This window comes from Trachypithecus francoisi, unplaced genomic scaffold (genome assembly GCF_009764315.1).
Source record: "Trachypithecus francoisi isolate TF-2019V2 unplaced genomic scaffold, Tfra_2.0 Lachesis_group3, whole genome shotgun sequence".
NCBI lineage: Eukaryota > Metazoa > Chordata > Mammalia > Primates > Cercopithecidae > Trachypithecus > Trachypithecus francoisi.
Genome location: NW_022681468.1, coordinates 98,918,823 through 98,943,477, shown reverse-complemented (window position 1 = coordinate 98,943,477; position 24,655 = coordinate 98,918,823). Strand labels below are relative to the sequence as shown.

General features: G+C 51.1%; 3 protein-coding genes and 1 pseudogene across 6 annotated transcripts in view; 3 read left to right on the top strand and 1 right to left on the bottom strand.

Moving 5' to 3' along the window:
* The window catches only part of SEMA4B (semaphorin 4B), a 45,581-nt gene extending 38,833 nt beyond the window's left edge, over positions 1–6,748 (top strand). Inside the window, exons 9-15 of the mRNA XM_033189012.1 lie at positions 658–839; positions 937–1,087; positions 2,055–2,265; positions 2,369–2,484; positions 2,742–2,908; positions 4,660–4,745; positions 5,006–6,748. Of these exons, the coding sequence (XP_033044903.1) occupies positions 658–839; positions 937–1,087; positions 2,055–2,265; positions 2,369–2,484; positions 2,742–2,908; positions 4,660–4,745; positions 5,006–5,745 (1,653 nt within the window). The 3' untranslated portion in view covers positions 5,746–6,748. The remainder of the gene's footprint in view (positions 1–657; positions 840–936; positions 1,088–2,054; positions 2,266–2,368; positions 2,485–2,741; positions 2,909–4,659; positions 4,746–5,005) is intronic.
* LOC117070216 lies at positions 6,059–6,723 on the top strand (annotated as a pseudogene). Its single transcript, XR_004431830.1, has one exon. The product of XR_004431830.1 is annotated as an uncharacterized LOC117070216 (transcript).
* Positions 6,749–7,339: 591 nt separating the features above from the next.
* Positions 7,340–11,206, bottom strand: CIB1 (calcium and integrin binding 1). Its single transcript, XM_033189019.1, has 7 exons — positions 10,951–11,206; positions 10,786–10,820; positions 9,315–9,423; positions 8,453–8,603; positions 8,192–8,310; positions 8,015–8,103; positions 7,340–7,595 (listed from the first exon to the last, which is right to left on the bottom strand). The coding sequence occupies exons 1-7, from the start codon at positions 10,999–11,001 to the stop codon at positions 7,574–7,576; spliced, it is 576 nt and encodes a 191-aa protein (XP_033044910.1). The 5' UTR covers positions 11,002–11,206; the 3' UTR covers positions 7,340–7,573.
* Positions 11,207–11,305: 99 nt separating this feature from the next.
* GDPGP1 (GDP-D-glucose phosphorylase 1) lies at positions 11,306–20,396 on the top strand. Of its 3 annotated transcripts, XM_033189015.1 has the most exons (4): positions 11,306–11,405; positions 11,639–11,713; positions 15,604–15,660; positions 19,216–20,396. In XM_033189015.1, exon 4 carries the CDS (start codon positions 19,225–19,227, stop codon positions 20,380–20,382), a length of 1,158 nt encoding a protein of 385 aa, XP_033044906.1. In that variant the 5' UTR covers positions 11,306–11,405; positions 11,639–11,713; positions 15,604–15,660; positions 19,216–19,224; the 3' UTR covers positions 20,383–20,396. The 3 variants fall into 3 exon arrangements, with proteins under 3 accessions (XP_033044906.1, XP_033044908.1, XP_033044907.1); XM_033189017.1 differs by lacking the exons at positions 11,306–11,405; positions 11,639–11,713 and adding an exon at positions 12,552–12,817; XM_033189016.1 differs by lacking the exons at positions 11,306–11,405; positions 11,639–11,713 and adding an exon at positions 13,594–13,649.
* The last annotated feature ends 4,259 nt before the right edge of the window (positions 20,397–24,655 follow it).

Genomic DNA, 24,655 nt, shown 5'->3' with positions numbered 1-24,655 from the left:
TTTTTTTTTTTTTTTTTGGCATATGTGTAACTGTGTATTTATTTATTTATTTATTTTTATTTACTTTTTCCTTTTTGAGACAGGGTCTCACTTTGTCACCCAGGCTGGCATGCAGTGGTGAGATTTCACTGCAACCTCCACTGCCCAATCTCAAGCAATCCTCTCACCTCAGTGCCTCATGTAGCTGGGACTACCAGCATGCACCACCATGCTCAGCTAATTTTTTTGTATTTTTTAGCAGAGACAGGGTCTCAAACTCCTGAGCTCAAGTGATCCACCCACCTTGGCCTCCCAAAGTGCTGGGATTACAGGCATTAATAATATAAGTACAGTCCCGACCTTGTGCTTATTAACTCACTCATGAACATGGCATTAGGCTGTTTTGGGGTTCTTTGGCTTCCTTATTTGCTCAGCAGTGAATCGCAGCCTCCTTTCCATATTTAGGAAGGCTCTGCTTGGTCACGGTAAGGACCATGCTCCTGATGGACGTGTACACTGCCTCCAGGTCTTCCTGACTTCAGATGGAAGTTGGTCCTGGCCTTCTCCTGCCCTTCAGTCCTGGTGTCTGGGGTGGGTCCATCGAAGCAGTCCTGTGCCATGCATCCCTGTCATGGCTCAGCGTGTGCCTAAGCCCAGCCCTTCCGCCTCTCCTTCCAGGGTGATGAGGGTGGAGAGCGGGTGCTACAGCAGCGCTGGACCTCCTTCCTCAAGGCCCAACTGCTGTGCTCACGGCCCGACGATGGCTTCCCCTTCAATGTGCTGCAGGACGTCTTCACCCTGAGCCCCAGCCCCCAGGACTGGCGTGACACGCTTTTCTATGGAGTCTTCACTTCCCAGTGGTAGGGTCCCCAGACCTCGCTGGAGATGGAAGGGTGAAGAGTGGCTGGGACTGGGGCCCCCAGGGCTCCTGGGTTAATCTGGTTATTTCCTGTGCAGGCACAGAGGAACTACAGAAGGCTCTGCTGTCTGCGTCTTCACCATGAAGGATGTGCAGAGGGTCTTCAGTGGCCTCTACAAGGAGGTGAACCGTGAGACGCAGCAGTGGTACACTGTGACCCACCCGGTGCCCACACCCCGGCCTGGAGCGGTGGGTACTGGCTTCCTGTACCCAGAAGGGGTGCTAGGAAGATGTGGGTCCCCACACCATGCTGGAACCAAGGCTGCCTAGCCTCGGGCAGATCACTTGGCTTCTCTGAATCTGTTTTCTCATCTTTAATATGGGACATAGGCCCAGGCCTGCTTTGTCTACTGGGTTAGAGGTAACCATGAATGTTAGAATGTCTTCAGTTCTGTTTCGGGATACAAGTGTGTCCCCATCAGGGCGCTTGCTGCAGGCTGCTACAATCATCTCTTCACTTGGTCCTCTCCCCTACTCAGCTGCAAGCTGCTTATTTAATTATCAAGTGACTGAATGGGCAAGCTGTGGTGAAATAGTGCTTTCTTCCTCCCTTCTAGCCTAACGGGCTACCCTGAAAGCAGACCTTGAGACAAGGATAGATGTGCCAAATAGTTTATTAGGGAGGTGATGCCAGGAAGCAGCATGAAGGAATAAGAAGGTTGAGAGGAGGAGGGAGGGAAACCAAAAGAGGGTGTGTCAGCGAGCCGTTGTTGCTGTGGGCAGCTGGAGCTGGGTCCTGCTGGAGCCCCTGACAGATGGTGTGGAGCACCTCTCAGAATTTCAGGAAGCCCCAGGCGGGGCAGGAAGGAACTGCCGATTGCGCTGGGGCGCTCTGCCCAGCCAGGGCTTCCTGAGAGCACTGGTGAAGGGTGCGGAGGAGCAGGGAGTGTGGTCCTGGTTCTTGAGGCCCCTGGGCATATGAGGCTGGGGTGGTAGGTGGGGAGGAGACACAGCAAGGAAGCCCTCCAAGCACTCGGTTTCCCCATACCCTGGGCTTTGTCCTTGCTCCCTCAGACGTGCACGCCGGCTCTGTAGAGCACTGCCAGGGATGTACCCTGGCTCCGGGCCGGGGGACAGACACTGCTACTGTCCACTGGGAAGCAGGGCCTGCTGCCCCCAGGTGTGGCTGGCCTCACGCCGCTGCTTTCTCCTCTAGTGCATCACCAACAGTGCCCGGGAAAGGAAGATCAACTCGTCCCTGCAGCTCCCAGACCGTGTGCTGAACTTCCTCAAGGACCACTTCCTGATGGATGGGCAGGTCCGAAGCCGCATGCTGCTGCTGCAGCCCCAGGCTCGCTACCAGCGTGTGGCTGTACACCGCGTCCCTGGCTTGCACCACACCTACGATGTCCTCTTCCTGGGCACTGGTGAGTGTCTGCAGCCCAGCAGGCTCAGGGGAAGGGGTGCACGTGGCCAGTGGGTCATGGGCGGTGGGGTCCACCCTGGGCCTGAGTCCTGTCTACACCCCAGGTGATGGCCGGCTACACAAGGCGGTGAGCGTGGGCCCCCGGGTGCACATCATTGAGGAGCTGCAGATCTTCTCATCAGGACAGCCTGTGCAGAATCTGCTCCTGGACACCCACAGGGTGAGCAGGCCAAGGAGGAATCCTGGCAGGGTGCTTGCGGGGGTGCCCTCCATGAGCACCAAGCAGTCCCCACCCAGCTTCTCCTCCCCTGCCTCAGCAAGATGTAAAGATACAGGATCCAGCTATTAGAAAGTGGGGTTGCCGGTTACATAACAGGCCTCTTGGGGGTGGCTCTGGGAGGCATACAAGCTGGGTGGCCATGGGTGATGGCCCTGGCTGCCCATGCCCACTTCTCATCCCCGTGTCTGGCTGTGCAGGGGCTGCTGTATGCGGCTTCACACTCTGGCGTAGTCCAGGTGCCCGTGGCCAACTGCAGCCTGTACCGGAGCTGTGGGGACTGCCTCCTCGCCCGGGACCCTTACTGTGCTTGGAGCGGCTCCAGCTGCAAGCACGTCAGTCTCTACCAGCCTGAGCTGGCCACCAGGTGAGCATTCCCAAAGGCCCCTTCCCATCTGTCCAGCGCTGCACAGGTGGCCTCCGAGCACCATCCTGGGCCCTCCTGGGGACTGCCACGTGGCCTCATTTATGTCCACTGTCTCAGGATAATTATTAATTAGCTCTCCTGCTTCCTCTCAAGTGCAATTCAGACAGGAAGTTATGTGTTTGTCTTGGCTACCTGTAAAATGAGGACATGATTTGGTTACATATGAAGTACCACAACTTTGAAAAGCCTTGAAGAAAAAATGTGGATTAGCATGTGAATGTGCTTTAGTAATAGTAGGGCTGTGAAATGGTCCATTAACAAACCCAGTAAAAATTGGTTTCAGAATAACCTATTTGGGTTATAAAATGTTCATTTAGAAAATAGGGATGAATACAAACAAAAAATACCCTCATCCCACCACCTAGAGAGAATCACAGTGAGATTTTGATATATTATCCTCTCAGATTTTACTACATATGTGTATAGAAAACAAAAATCCTTTTATTTTATTTTATTTTATTTTACTTCATTTTATTTATTTATTTATTTATTTTTTGAGACAGAGTCTTGCTCTGTTGTCCAAGCTGGGGTGCAGTGTCACAGTCTCAGTTCACTGCATCCTCTGCCCCTGGGTTCAAGCAATTCTCCTGCCTCAGCCTCCCAAGTAGCTGGGATTATAGGCACCTGGCACTACACCTGGCTAATTTTTGTATTTTTAGTGGAGGCAGGGTTTCATCACATTGGCCAGGCTGGTCTCGAACTCCTGACCTCAAATGATCCACCCACCTTAGGCTCCCAAAGTGCTGGGATTACAGACATGAGCCACCGTGTCTGGCCAAACATTCATATATTTTATATAACATTGGGAACTGTCCTGTTTGTAGTGTTCTTGCTTCATGTATGGATACACCTGGTGTCAGTTTTTACAAAAACCAAGTGAGTTTTGGTGCGTATGCCAGGAGGGACACACCAGAATGTTAACTGTCATGATCACTGGCTGGTCGATGCTGTGATTTTTGTAGTGCTTTCATCCTTCATGCCTGGTTGAGTTATATGTCTCCTGAGTGTGTCCAGAATTACTGTCCTTTATTTTTTATTACATAGATGTATGCATGTGCATTGTTTTTAAAAAAAGATGAGAACACATCAAAAAAATTTTTAATTAAAAAAAAGAAGAAAAGAGAGAGATCTGTACATACAGATCCCAGCTGTCCTTCCAATATTTTTCTGAGGGTACATACTATTTTTTATTATTATTTTTTGAGACAGGGTCTCTCTGTGTTGCCCAGGCTGGAGTGTAGTGGTGTGATTACAGCTCACTGCAGCCTTGACCTCCTGGGCTCAAGCGATCCTCCAACCTCAGCCTCCCAAGTAGGTGGAACCACAGGCGTGCGCCACCATGCCTGGCTAATTTTTCTATTTTTTGTAGAGATAGGGTCTTGCCATGTTGCCCAGGTTGTCTTGAATTCCTGGGCTTAAGTGATCTACCAGTCTTGGCCTCCCAAAGTGCTGGTATTACAGGTGTGAGCCACTGTGCCCGGCCACTGAGGTACATACTGTTTATGTAATTAAAGGAAGTGTTATCTTAGCTTTGACTTGAAATAATGTGTAGACAGAGGAGATGCTGACTCCCGTGGGTGGGGATCAGCTCAGGAAAGGCCCTTGCCCAGGCCCAAGTCTGCAGTGAGGGGTGATTGAATGCGGGCTCAGCGGACTTCCTGGCCAATCCCAGAATTCTCTCTGGTCCTCAGCCCATGGATCCAGGACATCGAGGGAGCCAATGCCAAGGACCTTTGCAGCACCTCTTTGGTTGTGTCCCTGTCTTTTGTACCAACAGGTGAGGTGCCCCCTCAAAAGATAGAGGAGAGAGGTGGGGACAAGTCTGCTTGGAAGGCTCCCCCAGGCACAGATGTCGTAAATGCCTTTCCTCACATCCTCGCCCCCTGCCCCTGTAAGCAGGTCCCCAGGAAGACTCAGTCCCAGGGGTCCCCAGAGTTGCCCATCATGGCACCAGGGCATAGCCCAGAGGGAGGCAGGGGAGCTTGGAGCTACTGTGGACACTGGCACCTCCCTACCCCATGCGTTTTCTGCCTGCAGGTGAGAAGCCATGTGAGCAAGTCCAATTCCAGCCCAACACAGTGAACACTTTGGCCTGCCCACTCCTCTCCAACCTGGCCACTCGACTCTGGCTGCACAACGGGGCCCCTATCAATGCCTCGGCTTCCTGCCATGTGCTACCCACTGGGGACCTGCTGCTGGTGGGCTCCCAACAGCTGGGGGAGTTCCAGTGCTGGTCACTAGAGGAGGGCTTCCAGCAACTGGTAACCAGCTACTGCCCAGAGGTGGTAGAGGACGGGGTGGCAGACCAAACAGATCAGGGTGGCAGTGTACCCGTCATCATCAGCACATCGCGTGTGAGTGCACCAGCTGGTGGCCAGGCCAGCTGGGGTGCAGACAAGTCCTACTGGAAGGAGTTCCTGGTGATGTGCACACTCTTTGTGCTAGCCGTGCTGTTCCCAGTTTTATTCTTGCTCTACCGGCACCGGAACAGCATGAAAGTCTTCCTGAAGCAGGGGGAATGTGCCAGCGTGCACCCTAAGACCTGCCCTGTGGTGCTGCCCCCTGAGACCCGCCCACTCAACGGCCTAGGCCCCCCTAGCACCCCACTTGATCACCGAGGGTACCAGGCCCTGTCAGACAGCCCCCCGGGGGCCCGAGTCTTCACCGAGTCAGAGAAGAGGCCACTCAGCATCCAAGACAGCTTCGTGGAGGTATCCCCGGTGTGCCCCCGGCCCCGAGTCCGCCTTGGCTCAGAGATCCGTGACTCTGTGGTGTGAGAGCCGACTTCTAGAGGACGCTGCCCTGGCTTCAGGGGCTGTGAAAGCTCGGAGAGGGTCAACTGGACCTCTCCTCCGCTCTGCTGTTCGTGGAACACAACTGTGGTACCCAGCCCTTGGGAGCCTTGGAGCCAGCGGGTCTGCTGCTCTCCAGTCAAGTAGCGAGGCTCCTACTACCCAGACACCCAAACAGCCATGGCCCCAGAGGTCCTGGCCAAATATGGGGGCCTGCCTAGGTTGGTGAAACAGTGCTCCTTATGTAAACTGAGCCTTTTGTTTAAAAAACAATTCAAAATGTGAAACTAGAGTGAGAGGGAAGAGACAGCATAGAATGCAGCGCACACGGCCGCTCCAGTTCCCGGGGCGCTGGGGATGCGTCCAAAGTGGTTGAGACAGAGTTGGAAACCCTCACCAACTGGCCTCTTCACCTTCCGCCTTGTCCTGCTGCCACTGGCTGCCCTGTCTCACTGCAGATTCAGAACCAGCTTGGGCTCCGTGCGTTCTGCCTTGCCAGCCGGCCAAGGATATAGTTGTTGCTGCCATCATCCTACCGCCTCAGGGACCAGAGGGCTAGGTTGGCACTGCAGCCCTCACCAGGTCCTGGGCTCGGACCCAACTCCTGGACCTTTCCGGCCTGTATCAGGCTGTGGCCACATGAGAGGACAGCGTGAGCTCAGGAGAGGCTTGGTGACAATGTACGCCTTTCCCTCAGAATTCAAGGAAGAGACTGTTGCCTGCCTTCCTCCATCTTAGCGTGAGAACCCGTGTGCCCCTTCCCGCCACATCCACCCTCTCCAGTTTTGAACTCAAACACGAGGAACTAACTGTGCCCTGGTCCTCTCCCCAGTCCCCAATTCACCCTCCATCCCTCACCTTCCTCCACTCTTAAGGGATATCAACACTGCCCAGCACAGGGGCCCTGAATTTATGTGGTTTTTATATGTTTTTTAATAAGATGCACTTTATGTCATTTTTTAATAATGTCTGAAGAATTATTGTTTAATCCTGGCTCTTCCTCTTCAAGGACAGTTGCTTTTTGAGGTTGGTCTAGTTCTCTGAGTGCTGAGGGGTTCTGAACCTTCTCTGTGCAGGGTCCAGTGAGCCAGTCAACCTAGCCTGGCCAGCAACATCTCCCTGTGGGGTGGCTCTGAGGTGGGGAGCTTAAGCCACTGATAGGCAGAGGCAGGGGGTTCATTGCATTTACCTCAACCCCTTTATTCTGCATCCCCAATTCAGTTTAGCAAGGGTAGGGACACAAGGGTTGGGATGGGATGGGATGGGATGGGGGCCCTTTGTTAAAGTTTTTAATTTTTCAAATCATGCAGTAAAATAGACTTAATTGATGTACGGTTCTTTACATCTTGACACATGCAGAGACTCATCTAACCACCACCCCAGTCAGGATACAGGAGAGCACCACCCCCCTGCTGCCCCTTCATCCTCACGCCCTCCCACGGGGACAGCCAGCACAGGTGTGGCTTGACTTCCCACTGGCCCCTGCTCGATATGCTGCTTATTCCTAGGATGATCGAAGGCTCCTAGAAGAGAAGTCCAGTCCTTCCTCACACCAGTGTATCTCACATCACACACAGGGTCAAACTTCTAAACCTTTATTACTGATTAGTACAAACACAAACGGAGCAATGACAATGGTAGTGAGGAGAGGCCCTGACAAGGAGGACCACCCCTGCCCAGGGTAAGGCTGCACAGTGCCAGCTCCAGGCTGGGCCAGCGTGGTCCGCGCTGGCAACACAGGCTTGATCTTGGCCACAGCTCAGCAGTAGAAAGGTTCTTGGGCAGGGTGCCAGGACACACGCTGGGGCTGCTGTCACAGGACAATCTTAAAGGAGCTGAACAAGAGAAAAGGGGTGGGTTTTCTGCTGGAAGAGGAGGGTAGGGACTAAACCCAAACTTGACCCCCCTTCTCCCTTTAGACCCTTCTTTGGAACGAACTGTGTCCCGTGTGTCAGCCCACTCTGGAAGAACTCCCTGAGACATCCAGAGGGAGCTTTCTGGACCCACACACAGGGTCAGAGCTTCTAAACCTTTATTACTAATTAGTACAAACACGGAGCAATGACAACGGCAGTGGGAAGGGGAGAGGAGGGCTGCCCCTGCCCGGGGAGAGACTGCCAGCTTAGCCGGCCCTGTGTGTGTGGACTGGGGCTTTCTCTCACCCTGGCACCACCTCCTGTAGCAATGTCCTAGGCCCAGAGGCAGCAGATCGGGACCTGCAGGTACCCAGAATGCAGGGGCACCACTGTCATACCTGGCAAAGTCTGGAGAACGGGAGATGACGTGCTGGAACTCAGAGAGGTTGATGGTTCCATCCCTGTCAATGTCAGACTCCTCCAGGATCTGGGAAAGGGAGAGTTTCAGGCCAGAGCCCCAACCCCTCCCTCCCACTCCCAGGCCCAGCTGGGGCAGGGCCTGTTCAGCTGCTCACGTTGTCAATGAGCTGCTTCATCTCAGATGCACTAAGCCGTGTGTCCTCGCCCTCTCCCGTGAGGCAGTTCACCAGCCGGCTCAGGTCTTCTCTGTTCAAGGTTCCATCATCATCAAAGTCTAGAGAGCAGACACAGGAAGCCAAAAGACACGGTTGGGAGGGGCTCTGAGGTTCCACAAGCGGCGCCATTTCCCAAGCAGGGCCACCACAAAGCCCATGTGGGAAGGGGTGGTGTCCTGCCAGGCTGTTCCTGGTTCTCACCGAAGATGCGGAAGGCATAATGGGACTTGATGTCCGGCGTGGCTGTGTCACTGAACACACTGAGGAGATCCAGGAAGTCCTCAAAGCTGAGGCTGTCTCTGGTTGGGGAGGTGGAGAAGACCCTGCAGATTCGCTCCTTGAAGGGGTTGGCCTAGGAGAACAAATGCCACAGGATGTGGCCCAGGTCACACACTCATTAAACCCTACCAGAAACTTGAGAGAGCAGGTCACAGGACCGGCACCAGGGAGCTCAGGCTCGTGGGGGTGAACGATCTGTGCTTTGGGGCCAATATGGAGGGCAGTGGGGGCACAGGAAAGCAAACTGACCCAGTTAGGGAAGGGACTGATATGGCTTCCTGGGAGTCAAGTGTTTAACCCAAAGGCAGGTCACATACAACATAAGTGTGGGCAGAGAGGGAAGAAGAAGTCATCCTAAACAAAGGGAACGAGATGGGCTGGTTATTTTAAAACACAAATATTTAATTGAACAACTATTGTGTTACAGGCACTGGGCCAGGCCCTTTGCACAGAAATTTCGCAGCAGCCCCACGGAGTGGCAATCAGCCTCTAAAACAGGGTTCCTCAAACTTTAATAATGTAACTCAACTCCCCTTAAGGGATAAAACTTCTTTGAACTTCCAAGATTATGTTCTAGAATCCCCATTTGAAAAGCACCATTCTAGATAATTTTGCCAGGTGATTTTGGTAAAGTCCTTGTCCCCAGAAAATTAGAACTAAGGAGAAAAATGACCAGAATGGGGCCCAGTGACCCCATGATCTCAAAGCTGGTGGCAGTTGGAGTTAGGGGGTCTAGCAGGGAGGGAGTGGTGGGAGAGGTGTCAAAGGGGGGGAGCGCTTGCACCTTGAGCTCTGGAAGGCTGAGAATCTGCTCGAAGGGCACTTGTGCCAGAAGTGACTCCTCCACGCTCCGCTGCTCCTGGGGAAGCAGCTCACAAAACCTCCTGTGGGCTCTGGTAGAGAGAGGGGAACTGTCGGTGTTCTCAGCGATCGGTTTCCCTGTGTGTTCATTCCCACTCCTTGCCTGCTGCTCATTATCAACCAGGTGAGGAGCTAAAACCACATGCACAGAACTTCCGAGTCATCAGGCAACAGTAAGCAAAAGGACATGTCACAAGGCAGTACAGCCTAGGAGTCTTTTCTTGCAATGAGTATTTACTAAGCATCTACTATGTGCTGGGCACTGATTCTAGAGATCCCTGAGGGATGAAGAGGTTGGGGAAAAGGCCAGAAGTTGGCCCTAAAGAACTGGCCAGGCACGGTGGCTCACACCTGTAACCCCAGCACTTTGGGAGGCCAAAGCGGGCGGAGCATTTGAGGTCAGGAGTCTGTGACCAGTCTGAGTAACATGGTGAAACCCCTTCTTTACTAAAAATACAAAAGTTAGCTGGGCATGGTGGCAGTTGCCTGTAATCCCAGCTACTCAGGAGGCTGAGGCAGGAGAATCACTTGAACCCAGAGGCTGAGGCTGTAGTGAGCCGAGATTGTGCCCCAGCACTCCAGCCTGGGCGACAGAGCGAGACTCTGTCTCAAAAAAGAGAGAGGGAAAAAAAAAAAAAAAACAGGGAGAAAAGAGCAAAACCAAAAATCTTCTCACCATCGCTCCAGGGATCTCTTGCCCTCAAAGCCTCCTTTTTAGTAGCCACCCTGAACTGTCCTCCTCCTCCGCCTCCACCTCCTTCCCATGAGATTATCTTTGCTGCAGGAAGCCCAGGCACCTCCTCACTCAAAGTGCCCTGGCCTGCATACAATCTGGCAAAAAGGCTTCCAGCCCAAGTTCAAATCCATTTACTCAGAGTGTTGTCTTAAGCAGTTACCAAACCTTTCTGAACTTGTTTCATTGTCCAATACCTCTCTCCTAAAGATTAAATTAGGTAATGCAGGCAACAATTTAGCACAGTCCCTGGCACATGGTGAGTGCTCAGAAAGCGATAACGGTTACTGTATTATTCAGGTAAAGTTGGGAGAAGGAGCCAGGCTCCCCAAAGCTTCTGTGGTTTAGCCACCGGGCAAGGTCGGCCCCTGCCGGACTGGAGCAGGAAGTTCGGCAGTGCTGAAGCTAGTGGAGCTCAGGGTCAGAGAGCCTAACTTTTCCTGGAGGCTCTGAGGTGGCTCGCGGTGCCACCCTGGGGCCTCAGGCGAGGGCGGGGAGGGCGTGCCGGCAGGAGGGCGCAGCCCGGGCTGGGTCTCCTGGCCTCCAGCTCCCGCTCCTCTGCAGACCTCAGGCCAGCCCCCGCGCCTCCGTCGGGAGAGTGCCCCCGAAGCTGTCTCTAGAGGATCCCGGGGTCGGAGGCGGGGTTCAAGGCAGCACTTACAGGAGGATCTCCTGCTTCGTCAGGAACGTCAAGTCCTGGAAGGCAAAGCGAGAGCGGGCATTAGCGGACCGCTGGGAGGCCGCGGCCGCCCCGCAGCCCGCTCCGGACCCTGCTCCGGGGAACAGGCCCGCACACGAGCTCCCTAGGGCCAGGCGTCCCGCGCACCTGGTACTCGGCCAGCAGCTCCTTGGACAGGCGACTGCCCGAGCCCCCCATCTCCCCGCCGCGCGCACAGCTCCGCCAACTCGCCTCGAGACGCAGGCAACTTTCTCACTTCCGCCCTTGGGCCGCGTCACTGCCCGGTCCCCGCGGCAACCGCTCCTGGGGCCACCACCCGCGGGCCCGCCCCGTCCTAAAAGCGCCCAGGCGTTCCCAGCCGGGTTTGGCAGGCGAGCTGCTGGCTCCGAGCGGTCCCTGGCGAGCGGGAGGCGGGGCCCGGGGAGGGGCCCGACGCTCCGGGGCGGAGCCCAGGACTCACGGCTCCGCCTCCGGGGTGGGCGGGGACGGGCCACGCCGCTCGCGTGCGTGCTGGCTGCGTATGCGTCACGGGAGTCGTGACCTCGCTGTGGCCCCGGCAGCGGCTGCGGGCAAAGTCGCGAGGTGCATCCGCTTCGGCTGCAGTAGGTGGTGGCGGCCGCAGCCCTGGGTGGGGTCCCGTAGGAGCATCTGAGAAGTCACTGGAGCTAGCGTTTCCGGGAAACCTGGAGACTCACTGAGTGGCCGAGGTCGTCGGCTGCCCCTCTGCCCAGCAAGGGCTTTTCTAGATGATGTTATCATCAGGCAATCGCTGCACCTGTCGCAGCCCCCAAGCCACCTCTTCCAGAAGTAAACCATAACCTTGCTTCATTCTTAGGCTATTTACTGAGGACCCACTGGATGTGAAGCACTGTGCATAGTTTTCTTCGATTGTTGCAACTTCCCTTGCAAGGTAGGTTCCCATTTTACAAAGATGGAAATACGTAAGTCCAAAGGCTTTTAGTGATTTTTCCGGGCTCCAGCATTTAGAAGGTGATCGGTCCAGTCCAAGGCACCTTTAAAGGCGCTCCACTGCTGTTATCTTCATTCCAGCTGACCTGCTGTCTTTTTGACCCCATCTCACCCCTAGGCTGCTGACCCGTTTGCTCTTGTCCCCTCTTAACCTCTAGAACAATGTTTGGCACATAGTAGGCTTTCAGTAAATATTATCGAATGCATAATAAATGAATGAACGTATACTACTGCAAAAGGTAAGGATTCCAAACTGCTGGGAGGAGGAAGTGGAGGTTGTGTTGGTCAGTCTGGGATTAATTCTTGATCCTTCCAATCCATTGTACTTGCTGATCTTTGTAAAGCATGTTAATCTCAGTTTATAATCATTAAATGGTTAAAAACCCAAATCCTGGCCCTCTGTAACTGGACTTGCTCCTGTTGGCTGTGTTTCAGCCGCGTTGGGCCCTCAGTCCCTCTTCCATCTTATCCTCAGGGAAGCCTTTCCTTACTCCCTAGACTGCCTAGGAATCTACTTTACACTTGAAGAATACCCGTTGCTTCTCCTTGGCAGCATGTGTTTAATAAGACCCACTGTATTAATATGTACATTCCATCACAGTAGAAATATTCAAGGCCAGGCGTGGTGGCTCATGCCTGTAATCTCAGCACTTTGGGAGGCTGAAGCAGGCAGATCACTTGAGGCCAGGAGTTCAAGACCAGCATGGCCAACATGGCAATACCCCGTCTCTACTAAAAATACAAAAATTAGCCAGGCATGGTTGAACCTGGGAGCTGGAGGTTGCAGTGAGTGGAGATTGTGCCACTGCAGTCCAGCCTGGGCAACAGAGTGAGACTCTGTCTCAAAACAAAACAAAACAAAAAAACCTAGGGTATAGACTCATCCCAAGCTGATCATTTTTCTCGTAATAGCAGACTCTTTCTGTCAAAGAAAGAGTTAGATTTCTGTTTAGGCAAAAAGCAGGAAGCTGTCATCATTTCTCCTGTACTAAATAGACCTTGTTTGCCTCTTACAAGCCAAGGCGAATACCTGGACTGCATGGTAGTAAGTATCTCTCTCTCTCTCTCTCTCTCTCTTTTTTTTTTTTTTTTTTTGAGACAGAGTTTCACTCTTGTTGCCCAGGCTGGAATGCAATGGCGTGATCTTGGCTCACCGCAACCTCTGCCTCCCAGGTTCAAGCAATTCTCCTGCCTCAGCCTCCTGAATAGCTGGGATTACAGGCATGTGCCACCATACCTGGCTACTTTTGTATTTTTAGTAGAGACGGGGTTTCTCCATGTTGGTCAGGCTGGTCTCAAACTCCCAACCTCAGGTGATCTGCCTGTCTTGGCCTCCCAGAGTGCTAGGATTACAGGCGTGAGCCACTGTGCCCGGCCATAAGTATCTCTTTATAGTGAAGATATGAGAGTCAGCTTTGTGCCTGGTGACCAGCTATGATCTAGATCTCTCAGCCACTTCACTTGACTCTGAATCCTTCATGGAACAACCTTCTGGTTTTCATTTTGCTTCCTGATTCATTTTGTACACTGACCAGCAAGCAAGAACCTTTTGTGCCATTTGGCACATTTCTCATTGTAAATTATTATTATTTTTCAGATAGAGTCTCACTCTCACCAGGCTGGAGTGCAGTGGTATGATCTCAGCTCACTGCAACGTCCACCTCCCGGGTTCAAGCAATTCTCCTGCCTCAGCCTCCCGAGTAGCTGGAATTACAGGAGTGCACCACCCAGCTAATTTTTGTATTTTTTTTTAATAGAGACGCGGTTTCACCATGTTGGCCAGGATAGTCTCGATCTCCTGATCTCATGATCCGCCTCCCTCAGCCTCCCAAAGTGCTGGGATTACAGGCATGAGCCACTGCGCCCGGCCTCTCATGGTAAATTATTAAATGTGCAGTCGGAATCATCTGGTAGTCCTTGGTGAATCTGGTTAGCATATTGTCCCTCCTGTACCTGATCAACTCTTGGTACAGTGATAAAACCGAACTGCTGATATACTTCTATTTTTTATTTTATTTATTTTTTTGAGACAGAGTCTCACTCTGTCACCAGGCTGGAGTGCAGTGGTGCGATCTCAGCTCACTGCAACTTCTGCCTCCTGGGTTCAAGCGATTCTCCTGCCTCAGTCTCAAGAGTAGCTGAGATTACAGGTGCCCACTACCACACCTGGTTATTTTTTTTGTATTTTTAGTAGAGATGGGGTTTCACCACATTGGCCAGGCTGGTCTCGAACTCCTGACCTCGTGATCTCCCACCTTGGCCTCCCAAAGTGCTGGGATTACAGGCGTGAGCCACCGTGCCCAGACTTCATTGTAATTTTCTTTTTTTCCTTTTTTTTTTTTTTGAGATGGAGTCTCGCTCTGTCACCAGGCTGGAATGCAGTGGCACAATCTCAGTTCACCACCACCTCCACCTCCCAGGTTCAAGTGATTCTCCTGCCTCAGCCTGCCAAATAGCTGGGACTACAGGTGTGCACCCACCACGCCCAGCTAATTTTTGTATTTTTAGTCGAGACAGGGTTTCACCATGTTGGCCAGGATGGTCTCGATATCTTGACCTCATGATTCACCCACGTCAGCCTCCCAAAGTGCTGGTCCAGGGATTACAGGTGTGAGCCACCGCACCCAGCCCCTCATTGTGATTTTGATTTGCCTTTCCTTATTGATTAATGATGTTAAACATCCCAAATGTGCTTGTTGGTCATCTTTATATCTTATTTGAAAAAATGTCTAAGATTATCTTTTTTTTTCTCCTTGTTTTGGTTTTGTTTTATTTTTATTATCTCATTTTAAATTTTTTTTTTAAATTTTTTTTGAGACGGAGTCTCGCTCTGTCGCCCAAGCTGGAGTGCAGTGGCCGAATCTCAGGTCACTGCAAGCTCTGCCTCCCGGGTTAACGCCATTCTCCTGCTTCAGCCTCCTGAAGCTGGGATTACAGCTTGGGATTACAGGCGCTTGCCACCACTCCCGGGTAGTTTTTTGTATTTTTTAGTAGAGATGGGGTTTCACCGTGTTAGCCAGGATGGTCTCGATCTCCTGACCTCGTGATCCGCCCGTCTCGGCCTCCCAAAGTGCTGGGATTACAGGCTTGCGCCACCGCGCCCGGCTAAATTTTTTCACCTGTCAGATAAGATTCTTTTATAATAGATACTATATTAGTCATGCCTGTGGTCCCAGCTGCTTGGGAGGCTGAGGTGGATAGATTGCTTGAGCCTGGGAGGCAGACATTGCAGTAAGATGAGAATAAGATACTACATTTTATTATCAAAATTATGCTTAGCTTCACTTTTTTTTTTTCTTTTTTTGTCTTTTACCTTGCAGCTCCAGCTGAAAGGATTAGCTTCACTTTTAAACATTTTTGGCCAGGCGTGGTGGCTCACGCCTGTAATCCCAGCACTTTGGAAGGCTGAGGTGGGTGGATCACCTAAGGTCAGGAATTTGAGACCAGCCTGGTGAAACCTGGTCTTTCCTAAAAATACAAAAATTAGCTGGGTGTGGTGGCACACACCTGTAGTCCCAGCTACTCAGGAGGCCGAGGCATGAAAATCACTTGAACCCAGGTGGCAGAGGTTGCAGTGAGCCAAGATCATGCCACTGCACTACAGCCTGGCTGACAGAGTGAGATTCTGTCTTTAAAAAAAAAAAAAAATTGATCATCTTAAACATTTCTAAGTGTATAGTAGCATTAAGCACATTCACGATGGTGTGCAGCAAATCTCCAGAATGTTTTCATCTTGCAAACTAAGCCTCAGTACCCATTAAACTTAGCTTGACTTTTGATATGTAATTTTTTATGTGTTTTCTGTTTCCTTTCTGTTTTATTAACATGAAGTTTCTGGACCAGCAGAGCTGAAGGAACCCAAACTTGGACTGAAGTGACTCTACTAAGGTAATGCCTCCTTTTGATATCCTACCTGGGCCAGTGGCAGACCCCTCTCCCTGACAATGCTGGGTCCAGGGCTCCAGGCAGCCAGGGGAAGATGAAGACAGGCACTAATGTCCCCCTTGAAGGCTTGGCCCTGGGCACTTACACACACATTGGTGCCATCCTCACCCAAATGTTTCTATGCGTGACCAATTGGAATCACTGTGAAGCATGGAAAAGCTTTTCCCACAAAAGAAGTTGTCATCTTTGAAACCCTGAGCTCTCTCATGCGTTGGAACTCAGGTATGATTTTCTGCAGGGCAGTTTGATGGTGTGCATCAAAAACCTGAGCCATGGGAGTTTGAGACTGCCTGAACAGCATAGCAAGTTCCTGTCTCTACCAAAAATAAAACAAAACAAAACCAAAACCTGAGCCATGGACCTACTCTGACCCAGTGGTATATCAGGATTTTATTTTAAAGGAAAATAAAAACGTGACGTGTTCAGTGATGAGTGTGTGAGTGTATAGGATGTTCATTGCCACATTGTGTATAATAGAATGAAACTAGCTACAACCTATATAAACAGTTGAAGATTGGTTTAAAAGTCAAGATCCGTCTATGTATGAAAATGAAGCTAAACAAAAATTGTGATTTTTCCTTAGGCATTGTAACAAAGGGTTATAGTTTATTTTTTCTCCATTAAAACATTTACTCAATATATGTAATTTTTAGAAAGAAAAAAATAGTTGATATATATGAGACATAAAATGTGTGTGTGTGTGTTTATTAGTCTGTTCTCACACTGCTATGAAGAAATACCCGAGACTGGGTAATTTATAAAGGAAAGAGGTTTTATTGACTCACAGTTCTGCAAGGGTAGACAGGCCTCAGGAAACTTACAGCCATGACAGAAGGGGAAGCAAACACATCCTTCTTCACATGGCAGCAGCAAGGAGACGTGCAGAGCAAAGAGGGAGGTAAAGCCCCTTGTAAAACCATCAGATCTCATGAGAACTCACTCTCATGAGAACAGCATGGAGGTGACCACCCCCATGATTCAATTACTTTCCACTGGGCCCCTCCCACAACAAGTGGGGATTATAGGAACCACAAGGTGAGATTTGGGTGCAGACATAGCCAAACCATATCTATCTATCTATCTATCTATCTATCTATCTATCTATCTATATTTTTTGAGACAGAGTTTCACTCTTACTGTCCAGGCTGGAGTGCAATGGCGCAATCTCGGCAGTGCCCGGTGGCACATGCCTGTAGTTCCACATACTTGGGATTCTGAGGTGAAAGAATCCCTTGAGCCTGGGAGGTCAAGGCTTCAGGGAGACGTGTTCGCACCACTGCACTCCTGCCTGGGTGACAGAGTGAGAACCTGTTTCAAAATAAAATAGGATGGCTGGGCACGGTGGCTCAAGCCTGTAATCCCAGCACTTTGGGAGGCCGAGATGGGCGGATCACAAGGTCAGGAGATCGAGACCGTCCTGGCTAATATGGTGAAACCCCGTCTCTACTAAAGAATACAAAAAACTAGCCGGGCGACGAGGCAGGTGCCTGTAGTCCCAGCTACTTGGGAGGCGGAGGCAGGAGAATGGCGTGAACCTGGGAGGTGGAGCTTGCAGTGAGCTGAGACCCGGCCACCGCACTCCAGCCTGGGCGACAGAGCCAGACTCCGTCTCAAAAAAAAAAAAAAAAATCAAAATAAAATAGGCAGTGGCTGGGCGCGGTGGCTCACGCCTGTAATCCCAACACTTTGGGAAGCCGAGGCTGGTGGATCACCTGAGGTCAGGAGTTCAAGACCAGCCAGGCCAACATGGTGAAACCCTGTCTCTATCAAAAATACAAAATTAGCTGGGCATGGTGGCAGATTCCTGTAATCCCAGCTACTTGGGAGGCTGAGGCTGGAGAATTGCCTGAACCTGGGATGTAGAGGTTGCAGTGAGCCAAGATAGCGCCATTGCACTCCAGCCTGGGTGACAGAGTGATAAGTAAATAAATAGGCCAGGCGTGGTAGCTCAGGCCTGTAATCTCAGCACTTTGGGAGGCCGAGAGGGGAGGGTCACCTGAGGTCAGGATTTCAAGACCAGCCTGGCCAGTATAGTAAAACCCTGCCTCTACTAAAAATACAAAAATTAGCCGGGCCCGGTGGCGGGTACCTGTAATTCCAGCTCCTTGGGAGGCTGAGGCACGAGAATCACTTGAACCTGGGAGGTGGAGGTTGCAGTGAGCCAAGATCGTGCCACTGCCCTCTAGCCTGGGCAGAGTAAGACTCTGTCTCAAAAAAATAAAAAACAAATAATCTGGGCATGGTGGCTCATGCCTATAATCCCAGCACTTGGGAGGCCGAGATGGGCGGATCACAAGGTCAGGAGATCGAGACCGTCCTGGCTAATATGGTGAAACCCCGTCTCTACTAAAGAATACAAAAAACTAGCCGGGCGACGAGGCAGGTGCCTGTAGTCCCAGCTACTTGGGAGGCGGAGGCAGGAGAATGGCGTGAACCTGGGAGGTGGAGCTTGCAGTGAGCTGAGATCCGGCCACCGCACTCCAGCCTGGGCGACAGAGCCAGACTCCGTCTCAAAAAAAAAAAAAAAAATCAAAATAAAATAGGCAGTGGCTGGGCGCGGTGGCTCACGCCTGTAATCCCAACACTTTGGGAAGCCGAGGCTGGTGGATCACCTGAGGTCAGGAGTTCAAGACCAGCCAGGCCAACATGGTGAAACCCTGTCTCTATCAAAAATACAAAATTAGCTGGGCATGGTGGCAGATTCCTGTAATCCCAGCTACTTGGGAGGCTGAGGCTGGAGAATTGCCTGAACCTGGGATGTAGAGGTTGCAGTGAGCCAAGATAGCGCCATTGCACTCCAGCCTGGGTGACAGAGTGATAAGTAAATAAATAGGCCAGGCGTGGTAGCTCAGGCCTGTAATCTCAGCACTTTGGGAGGCCGAGAGGGGAGGGTCACCTGAGGTCAGGATTTCAAGACCAGCCTGGCCAGTATAGTAAAACCCTGCCTCTACTAAAAATACAAAAATTAGCCGGGCCCGGTGGCGGGTACCTGTAATTCCAGCTCCTTGGGAGGCTGAGGCTGGAGAATTGCCTGAACCTGGGATGTAGAGGTTGCAGTGAGCCAAGATCGTGCCACTGCCCTCTAGCCTGGGCAGAGTAAGACTCTGTCTCAAAAAAATAAAAAACAAATAATCTGGGCATGGTGGCTCATGCCTATAATCCCAGCACTTTGGGAGGCCAAGGTGAAGGGATCACTCGAGGTCAGAAGTTCAAGACCAGCATGGCCAACATGGTGAAACACCATCTCTACTAAAAATACAAAAATTACCCAGGTGTGGTGGTGCCTGCCTGTAACGCCAGCTGCCCAGGAGGCTGAAGCGGGAGAACCGCTTGAACCCGGGAGGCAGAGGTTACAGTGAACCGAGATCACTGCCACTGCACTCCAGCCTGGGTGACGGAGTGAGATTCCATCTCAAAATAAATAAATAAATAAATAAAATTAAAATGTCTAGAAGTGGGTTACCATCATGTGTTTTTCATCTTTTATGATTATTTTAGGTCAGCTCTATGGCTCTTCCACATGATTCAAATGAAACTTCCTATTTACTACCTCCAAACAATGAGGACTGGGACGGGCAAGCCATTCCTGACTTTGTTTATGGGCAGAAGGATCTCATAGCAGAAGGGATTCAGTGGCCAAGGAATGCACCTGGCATCCTGGAAGCTCTGCCACAGTCTCCATTTGATGCTGCACTCTGCTGTGCCTGGAAGCAGCGGGTAGAGCTGGGGCTGTTTCGCTACCGCCTAGGGGAGCTACAGACACAAATCCTCCCTGGTGCGGTGGGTTTCGTGGCTCAGCTGAATGTGGAGCGTGGTGTGCAGAAGAGGCGCCCACAGACCATCAAGAGCGTGAGGCAGGCATTTGACCCTGAACAGTTCAACTTCAACAAGATCCAGCCCGGAGAAGTCCTCTTCCGTTTGCACCGGGAGCCTGATCTCCCTGGGACTCTCCTGCAAGAGGACATCCTTGTGGTGATCAATGTCAGCCCCTTGGAGTGGGGCCACGTGCTGCTGGTGCCTGAGCCTGCCCGCGGGCTCCCCCAGCGCCTGCTGCCGGGTGCACTGAGGGCGGGGATTGAGGCTGTACTGCTGAGCTTACACCCGGGCTTCCGTGTTGGCTTCAACAGCCTGGGAGGCTTGGCCTCGGTGAACCACCTCCACCTACATGGCTATTATCTGGCCCACAGACTGCCCGTGGAGCAGGCGCCAAGCAAGCCCCTGGACCCTGGAGGCCATTTGCATCTGCTCCAGGGCCTCCCAGCTCCGGGCTTCCTCTTTTACACTCGTGGGCCAGGGCTTGACTTGGAGTCCTTAATATGCAGGGTATGTCGGGCCACTGATTATCTGACTGACCATGAGATTGCACATAACTTGTTTGTGACCCGGGGAGCTCCGCCAGGAAAGACATCACCTTCCTCAGCCCTCACAGGGGTCCGAGTAATTCTGTGGGCCCGGAAGTCCTGCTTTGGGATAAAGGATGGTGAGGCTTTCAACGTTGCCCTCTGTGAGCTGGCTGGGCACCTCCCTGTCAAAACATCCCAGGACTTTAGCAGCCTGACAGAGGCAGCTGCTGTGGCCCTCATTCAGGACTGTCAGCTGCCCCCATCCCAGGCAGAAGAGGTACAGGCAGCACTGGTGGCCCTGATGTCCCAGGAAGAGCAATAATACTTCTGGATGTATTTATGTTCTTTTCTTTTGAGATAGGTCTCACTCTGTCACCCAGGCTAGAGTGCAGTGGTGTGATCCCGGCTCACTGTAGCCTCGACCTCTGGGGCAGAAGTGATCCTCCCACCTCAGCCTCTTGAGTAGCTGAGACTACAGGCATGCACCACCACACACCTGGCCAACTTTATTTTAACAATTAGGTGATTTTGTATTTTTTTTACATAGACAGGGTTTCACCATGTTGCCCAGGCTGGTCTTGAACTCTTGGGCTGAAGCAATCCTCTCACCTCAGCCTCCCAAAGTGCTGAGATAACAGGAGTGAGCCCTTGCACCTAGCCTGGATGTATTTCTTTTCTTTCTTTCTTTTTTTTTTTTTTTTTTTTTGAGACAGAGTCTCGCTCTGTCACCTAGGCTGGGGTGCACTGGCGTGATCTCAGCTCACTGCAACCTCCACCTCCAGGGTTCAAGTGATTCTCCTGGCTCAGCCTCCCGAGTAGCTGGGACTACAGGCTCCTGCCACCACACCCGGCTAATTTTTTTGTATTTTTATTTTTATTTTTATTTTTTTTTTTTTTGAGACGGAGTCTCGCAGTCGCCCAGGCTGGAGTGCAGTGGCCGGATCTCAGCTCACTGCAAGCTCCGCCTCCCGGGTTTACGCCATTCTCCTGCCTCAGCCTCCCGAGTAGCTAGGACTACAGGCGCCCACCAACTCGCCCGGCTAGTTTTTTCTATTTTTTTAGTAGAGACGGGGTTTCGCCGTGTTAGCCAGGATGGTCTCGATCTCCTGACCTCGCGATCCACCCGTCTCGGCCTCCCAAAGTGCTGGGATTACAGGCTTGAGCCACCGCGCCCGGCCAGGATTTTTTTGTATTTTTAAAAGAGAAGGAGTTTCAGTGTGTTGGCCAGGCTGGTCTTGAACTCCTGACCTCAGGTGATCCACCTGCCTCGGCCTCCCAAAGTGCTGTGATTACAGGCGTAAGCCACCGTGCCTAGCCTGGATGTCTTCATTTTTTACCTGATGTGTCCCTTTCCAGAGTGCTGCCCATCATGGTCATTTGGACATTTATTTTCATGGCTGCCTTCTCACCTATCTCAGCCTAAGAAGAAGGATAAAGAAAGAGCTAATAATGATCTTTTTAAAGGGGAGTTGATAATGGTCTCTTTAAAGGGGAGAAAGCCTACAAAAATTCTACTGAGTCAGACTTCATGAATGTATCTGCTACCTCTCCCCGTTCTTGATCAAGCCCCAGTGGTGTTAAAAAGGAGTGTGTGTGACAGTTACACACTCCCGACTTTATATTTGGACTTTGTCTTTCTTTGATATCAAATGTTAGCAAGGTGATAGTGCATGTGCCTCCAGCACTGAGCTGCCATTTCTGTTCTCAGCCTCTCCGTTTATTCCCCTTTGCTCACCACTTATTTTTATTTCTTCATTCCTTCTTTCCATTTAGCCCTGCTCCACCCAAATGCCCCCCTCCACTTTCCCGGCCACCTTGAGCTTTCCTCTAGCCCCCAACACTGAGTTGAATGCTCTTCACTGACATCATCTGATGTAAAAACACAGTGTCATCACAATTTCCCAGGTGCATGTCTTTATTTTTTTGTAAGGCTGGGTGCAGTGGTGCAATCACAGCTCACTGCAGACTGGAACTATTGGGCTCAAGCTACCCTCCCACTTCAGCCCCCTGAGTAGCTGGGATGACAGGTGTGCACCATCACACCTGGCTAATTTTTTTAGTTTTTTGTAGAGACAGGGTCTTGCTATGTTGCCCAGGTTGCTGTCAAACTCCTGGCCTCAAGAAATCCTCCCACCTTGGCCTCCCAAAGTGCTAAGATGCCACCACACCTTGCTTCAGTGTTTTTTGTTGTTGTTGTTGTGTTTTGTTTTTTTTTTTGACACAGGGTCACTGTTACCCAGGCTGGAGTGCAGTGCTATGAACACAGCTAACTGTAGCCTCAACCTCCTGGGCTTAAACAATACTCCCATCTCAGCTTCCCAAGTAGCTGGGACCACAGGCATGCACCACCACACCACGCTATTTTTTGTGGAGACAGGGTCTTGCCAAGTTGCCCAGGTTGGTCTTAAACTCCTGGCCTCAAGATCCTCCCACTTCAGCCTCCCAAAGTGCTGAGATTACAGGCATGAGCCACTGCACCTGGCCTGAGTCTTTTTTTTTTTTTTTTTTTTTTTGAGACGGAGTTTCGCTCTATCGCCCAGGCTAGAGTGTGGTGGCACGATCTCGGCTCACTGCAACCTCTCCCTCCCGGGTTCAAGAGATTCGGCCTGAGTCGTCTTAATACCTCCATTCAAAAAAGGGGATGGAGACTGACAGTTTGTAATTTGTTCAAAGTCAGACAGCTGGAGTCGGGACGGCAGCACAGACAGGTACCAGAAGATGAGCTGGGACAATGTGTGCTTGTGACTGCCTCTCCAGTCACTGGTTCCCATGGTAGGTAGTGCTGTCCTTAACAGTTTGCCCTCCCTGAGCCCCAGCCATCCCTCTTGGGGTCTTTCCCAAGCATTTTAGAAGCTCCTCTTGATATAGACACAAAATCCAGAGCTAAGTCGTTGTTCCTCTGTCTGCATCTGAGTCAATGTGGGAAATTTTTTCTTTATCTCGTTGCTTTATTCTGCCCTGTTACTCCAGATATTTCCACACTGGTTCCAGAGGAACCAGTCAGTAGACACTATTTTAAGAGAGTATGTGGGTGTGAAATCCCATTTTCCTTTTAGCTCCCTTAACTTTTACACAGCAAGTAAAAGAAGTCTTGGGTTGGCCGGGCACAGTCGCTCACACCTGTAATCCTAGCATTTTGGGAAGCCAAGGCAGGCGAATCACTTGAAGTCAGGAGTTCGAGACCAGGCTGGCCAACATGGTGAAACCCCGTCTCTACTAAAAAATACAAAAATTAGCCAGGCGTGGTGGCAGACGCCTGTAATCCCAGCTACTTGGGAGGCTGGGGCAGAAGAATCGCTTGAACCTGGAGGCAGAGGTTGCAGTGAGCCAAGCACGAACCATTGCACTCCAGCCTGGGCGACAAGAGTGAGACCGTCTCAAAAAAAAAAAAAATTACTGAATGGTAGCAATTCAGGCAAGAAATGATGGTCCAGAGCCTAGAACAGTCCCTAGAACACTAAATTGTTTATTGATGCAATGAGTGTCCTGGAAGTCAAGGGACTGCAGAACATTTCCAGGAGGACCATTTCTTTCTTTCCCTTTTTTTTTTTCTTCTTTTGAGACAGAGTCTTGCTCTGTCATCCAGGCTGGAGTGCAGTGGCACGGCCTCGGCTCACTGCAACCTCTGCGTCCCGGGTTCAAGCGATTCTCCTGCCTCGGCTTCCTGAAGATCTGGGACTACAGGCGCGCACCACCACACCCAGCTAATTTTTATATTTTTAGTAGAGACGGGGTTTCACCATATTGGGCAGGCTGGTCTCGAACTCCTGACCTCGTGATCCACCTGCCTCAGCCTCCCAAAGTGCTGGGATTACAGGCATGAGCCACCGCACCTGGCCAGATACTTGTTTTTTTAAATACGAGTTCTCACTCTGTCACCCAAGCTGGAGTGCAGTGGCATAATCATAGCTCACTGCATCCTCTTAACTCCCATGCTCAAGAGATCCTCCCACCTCACCCTTCCTAGTAGCTGGGACTACAGGGCCAGCCACCCAGCCTGGCTGATTCTATGAAATATTTTGAGGAGATGAGGAAGGGTGGTATCTTTCAAAGTTCAAAGTGATTTTGGAATATAAACAATTTCTTTGGGTTAAATTACATAGAAGTTTATCATTAACCTATGTTCCTGAACTATGAAACATGAATATGTGGGCAAAGAAATAGTTTATCTTGATAGACAATAACAACAAAAACAAAGTCTATGAATTAGAGAATGTCCATGCCTTTTTAGGCTGGGCGCAGTGGTTCATGCCTGTAATCCCACCACTTTGGGAAGCCAAGGTGGGCAGGTCACTTGAGGCCAGGAGTTCAAGATCAGCCTGGCCAACATGGCAAAACCCCGTCTCTACAAAAAAATACAAAAATTAGCCGGGCATGGTGGTGCGCACCTGTAGCCCCAGCTACTTGGGAGGCTGAAGTGAGAGGATTGCTTGAGCCTGGGAGGGTAAGTAAAGTTGCAGTGAGCTGCGATCACACCACTGCACTCCAGACTGGGCTACAAAGCAAGACTCAGTCTCAAAAAAATAAGATAATAATAATTTTTTAAAAGTTCATGTATTTTTAAGTGTTCTCTAGATTTAGCCACACAGTATAAT

What these genes read in the sequence shown, in the direction of transcription:
- CIB1 (XM_033189019.1), bottom strand. Translation starts at nt 11,001, where the DNA reads ATGGGGGGCTCGGGCAGTCGCCTGTCCAAGGAGCTGCTGGCCGAGTAC. An exon ending in TGAAGCAGCTCATTGACAAC is followed by an intron (nt 8,104 to 8,191) that starts GTGAGCAGCTGA and finishes TCCCTTTCCCAG; the next exon opens with ATCCTGGAGGAGTCTGACAT. An exon ending in CGTTCTCCAGACTTTGCCAG is followed by an intron (nt 7,596 to 8,014) that starts GTATGACAGTGG and finishes TCTCTTGTTCAG; the next exon opens with CTCCTTTAAGATTGTCCTGT.
- GDPGP1 (XM_033189015.1), top strand. Translation starts at nt 19,225, where the DNA reads ATGGCTCTTCCACATGATTCAAATGAAACTTCCTATTTACTACCTCCA.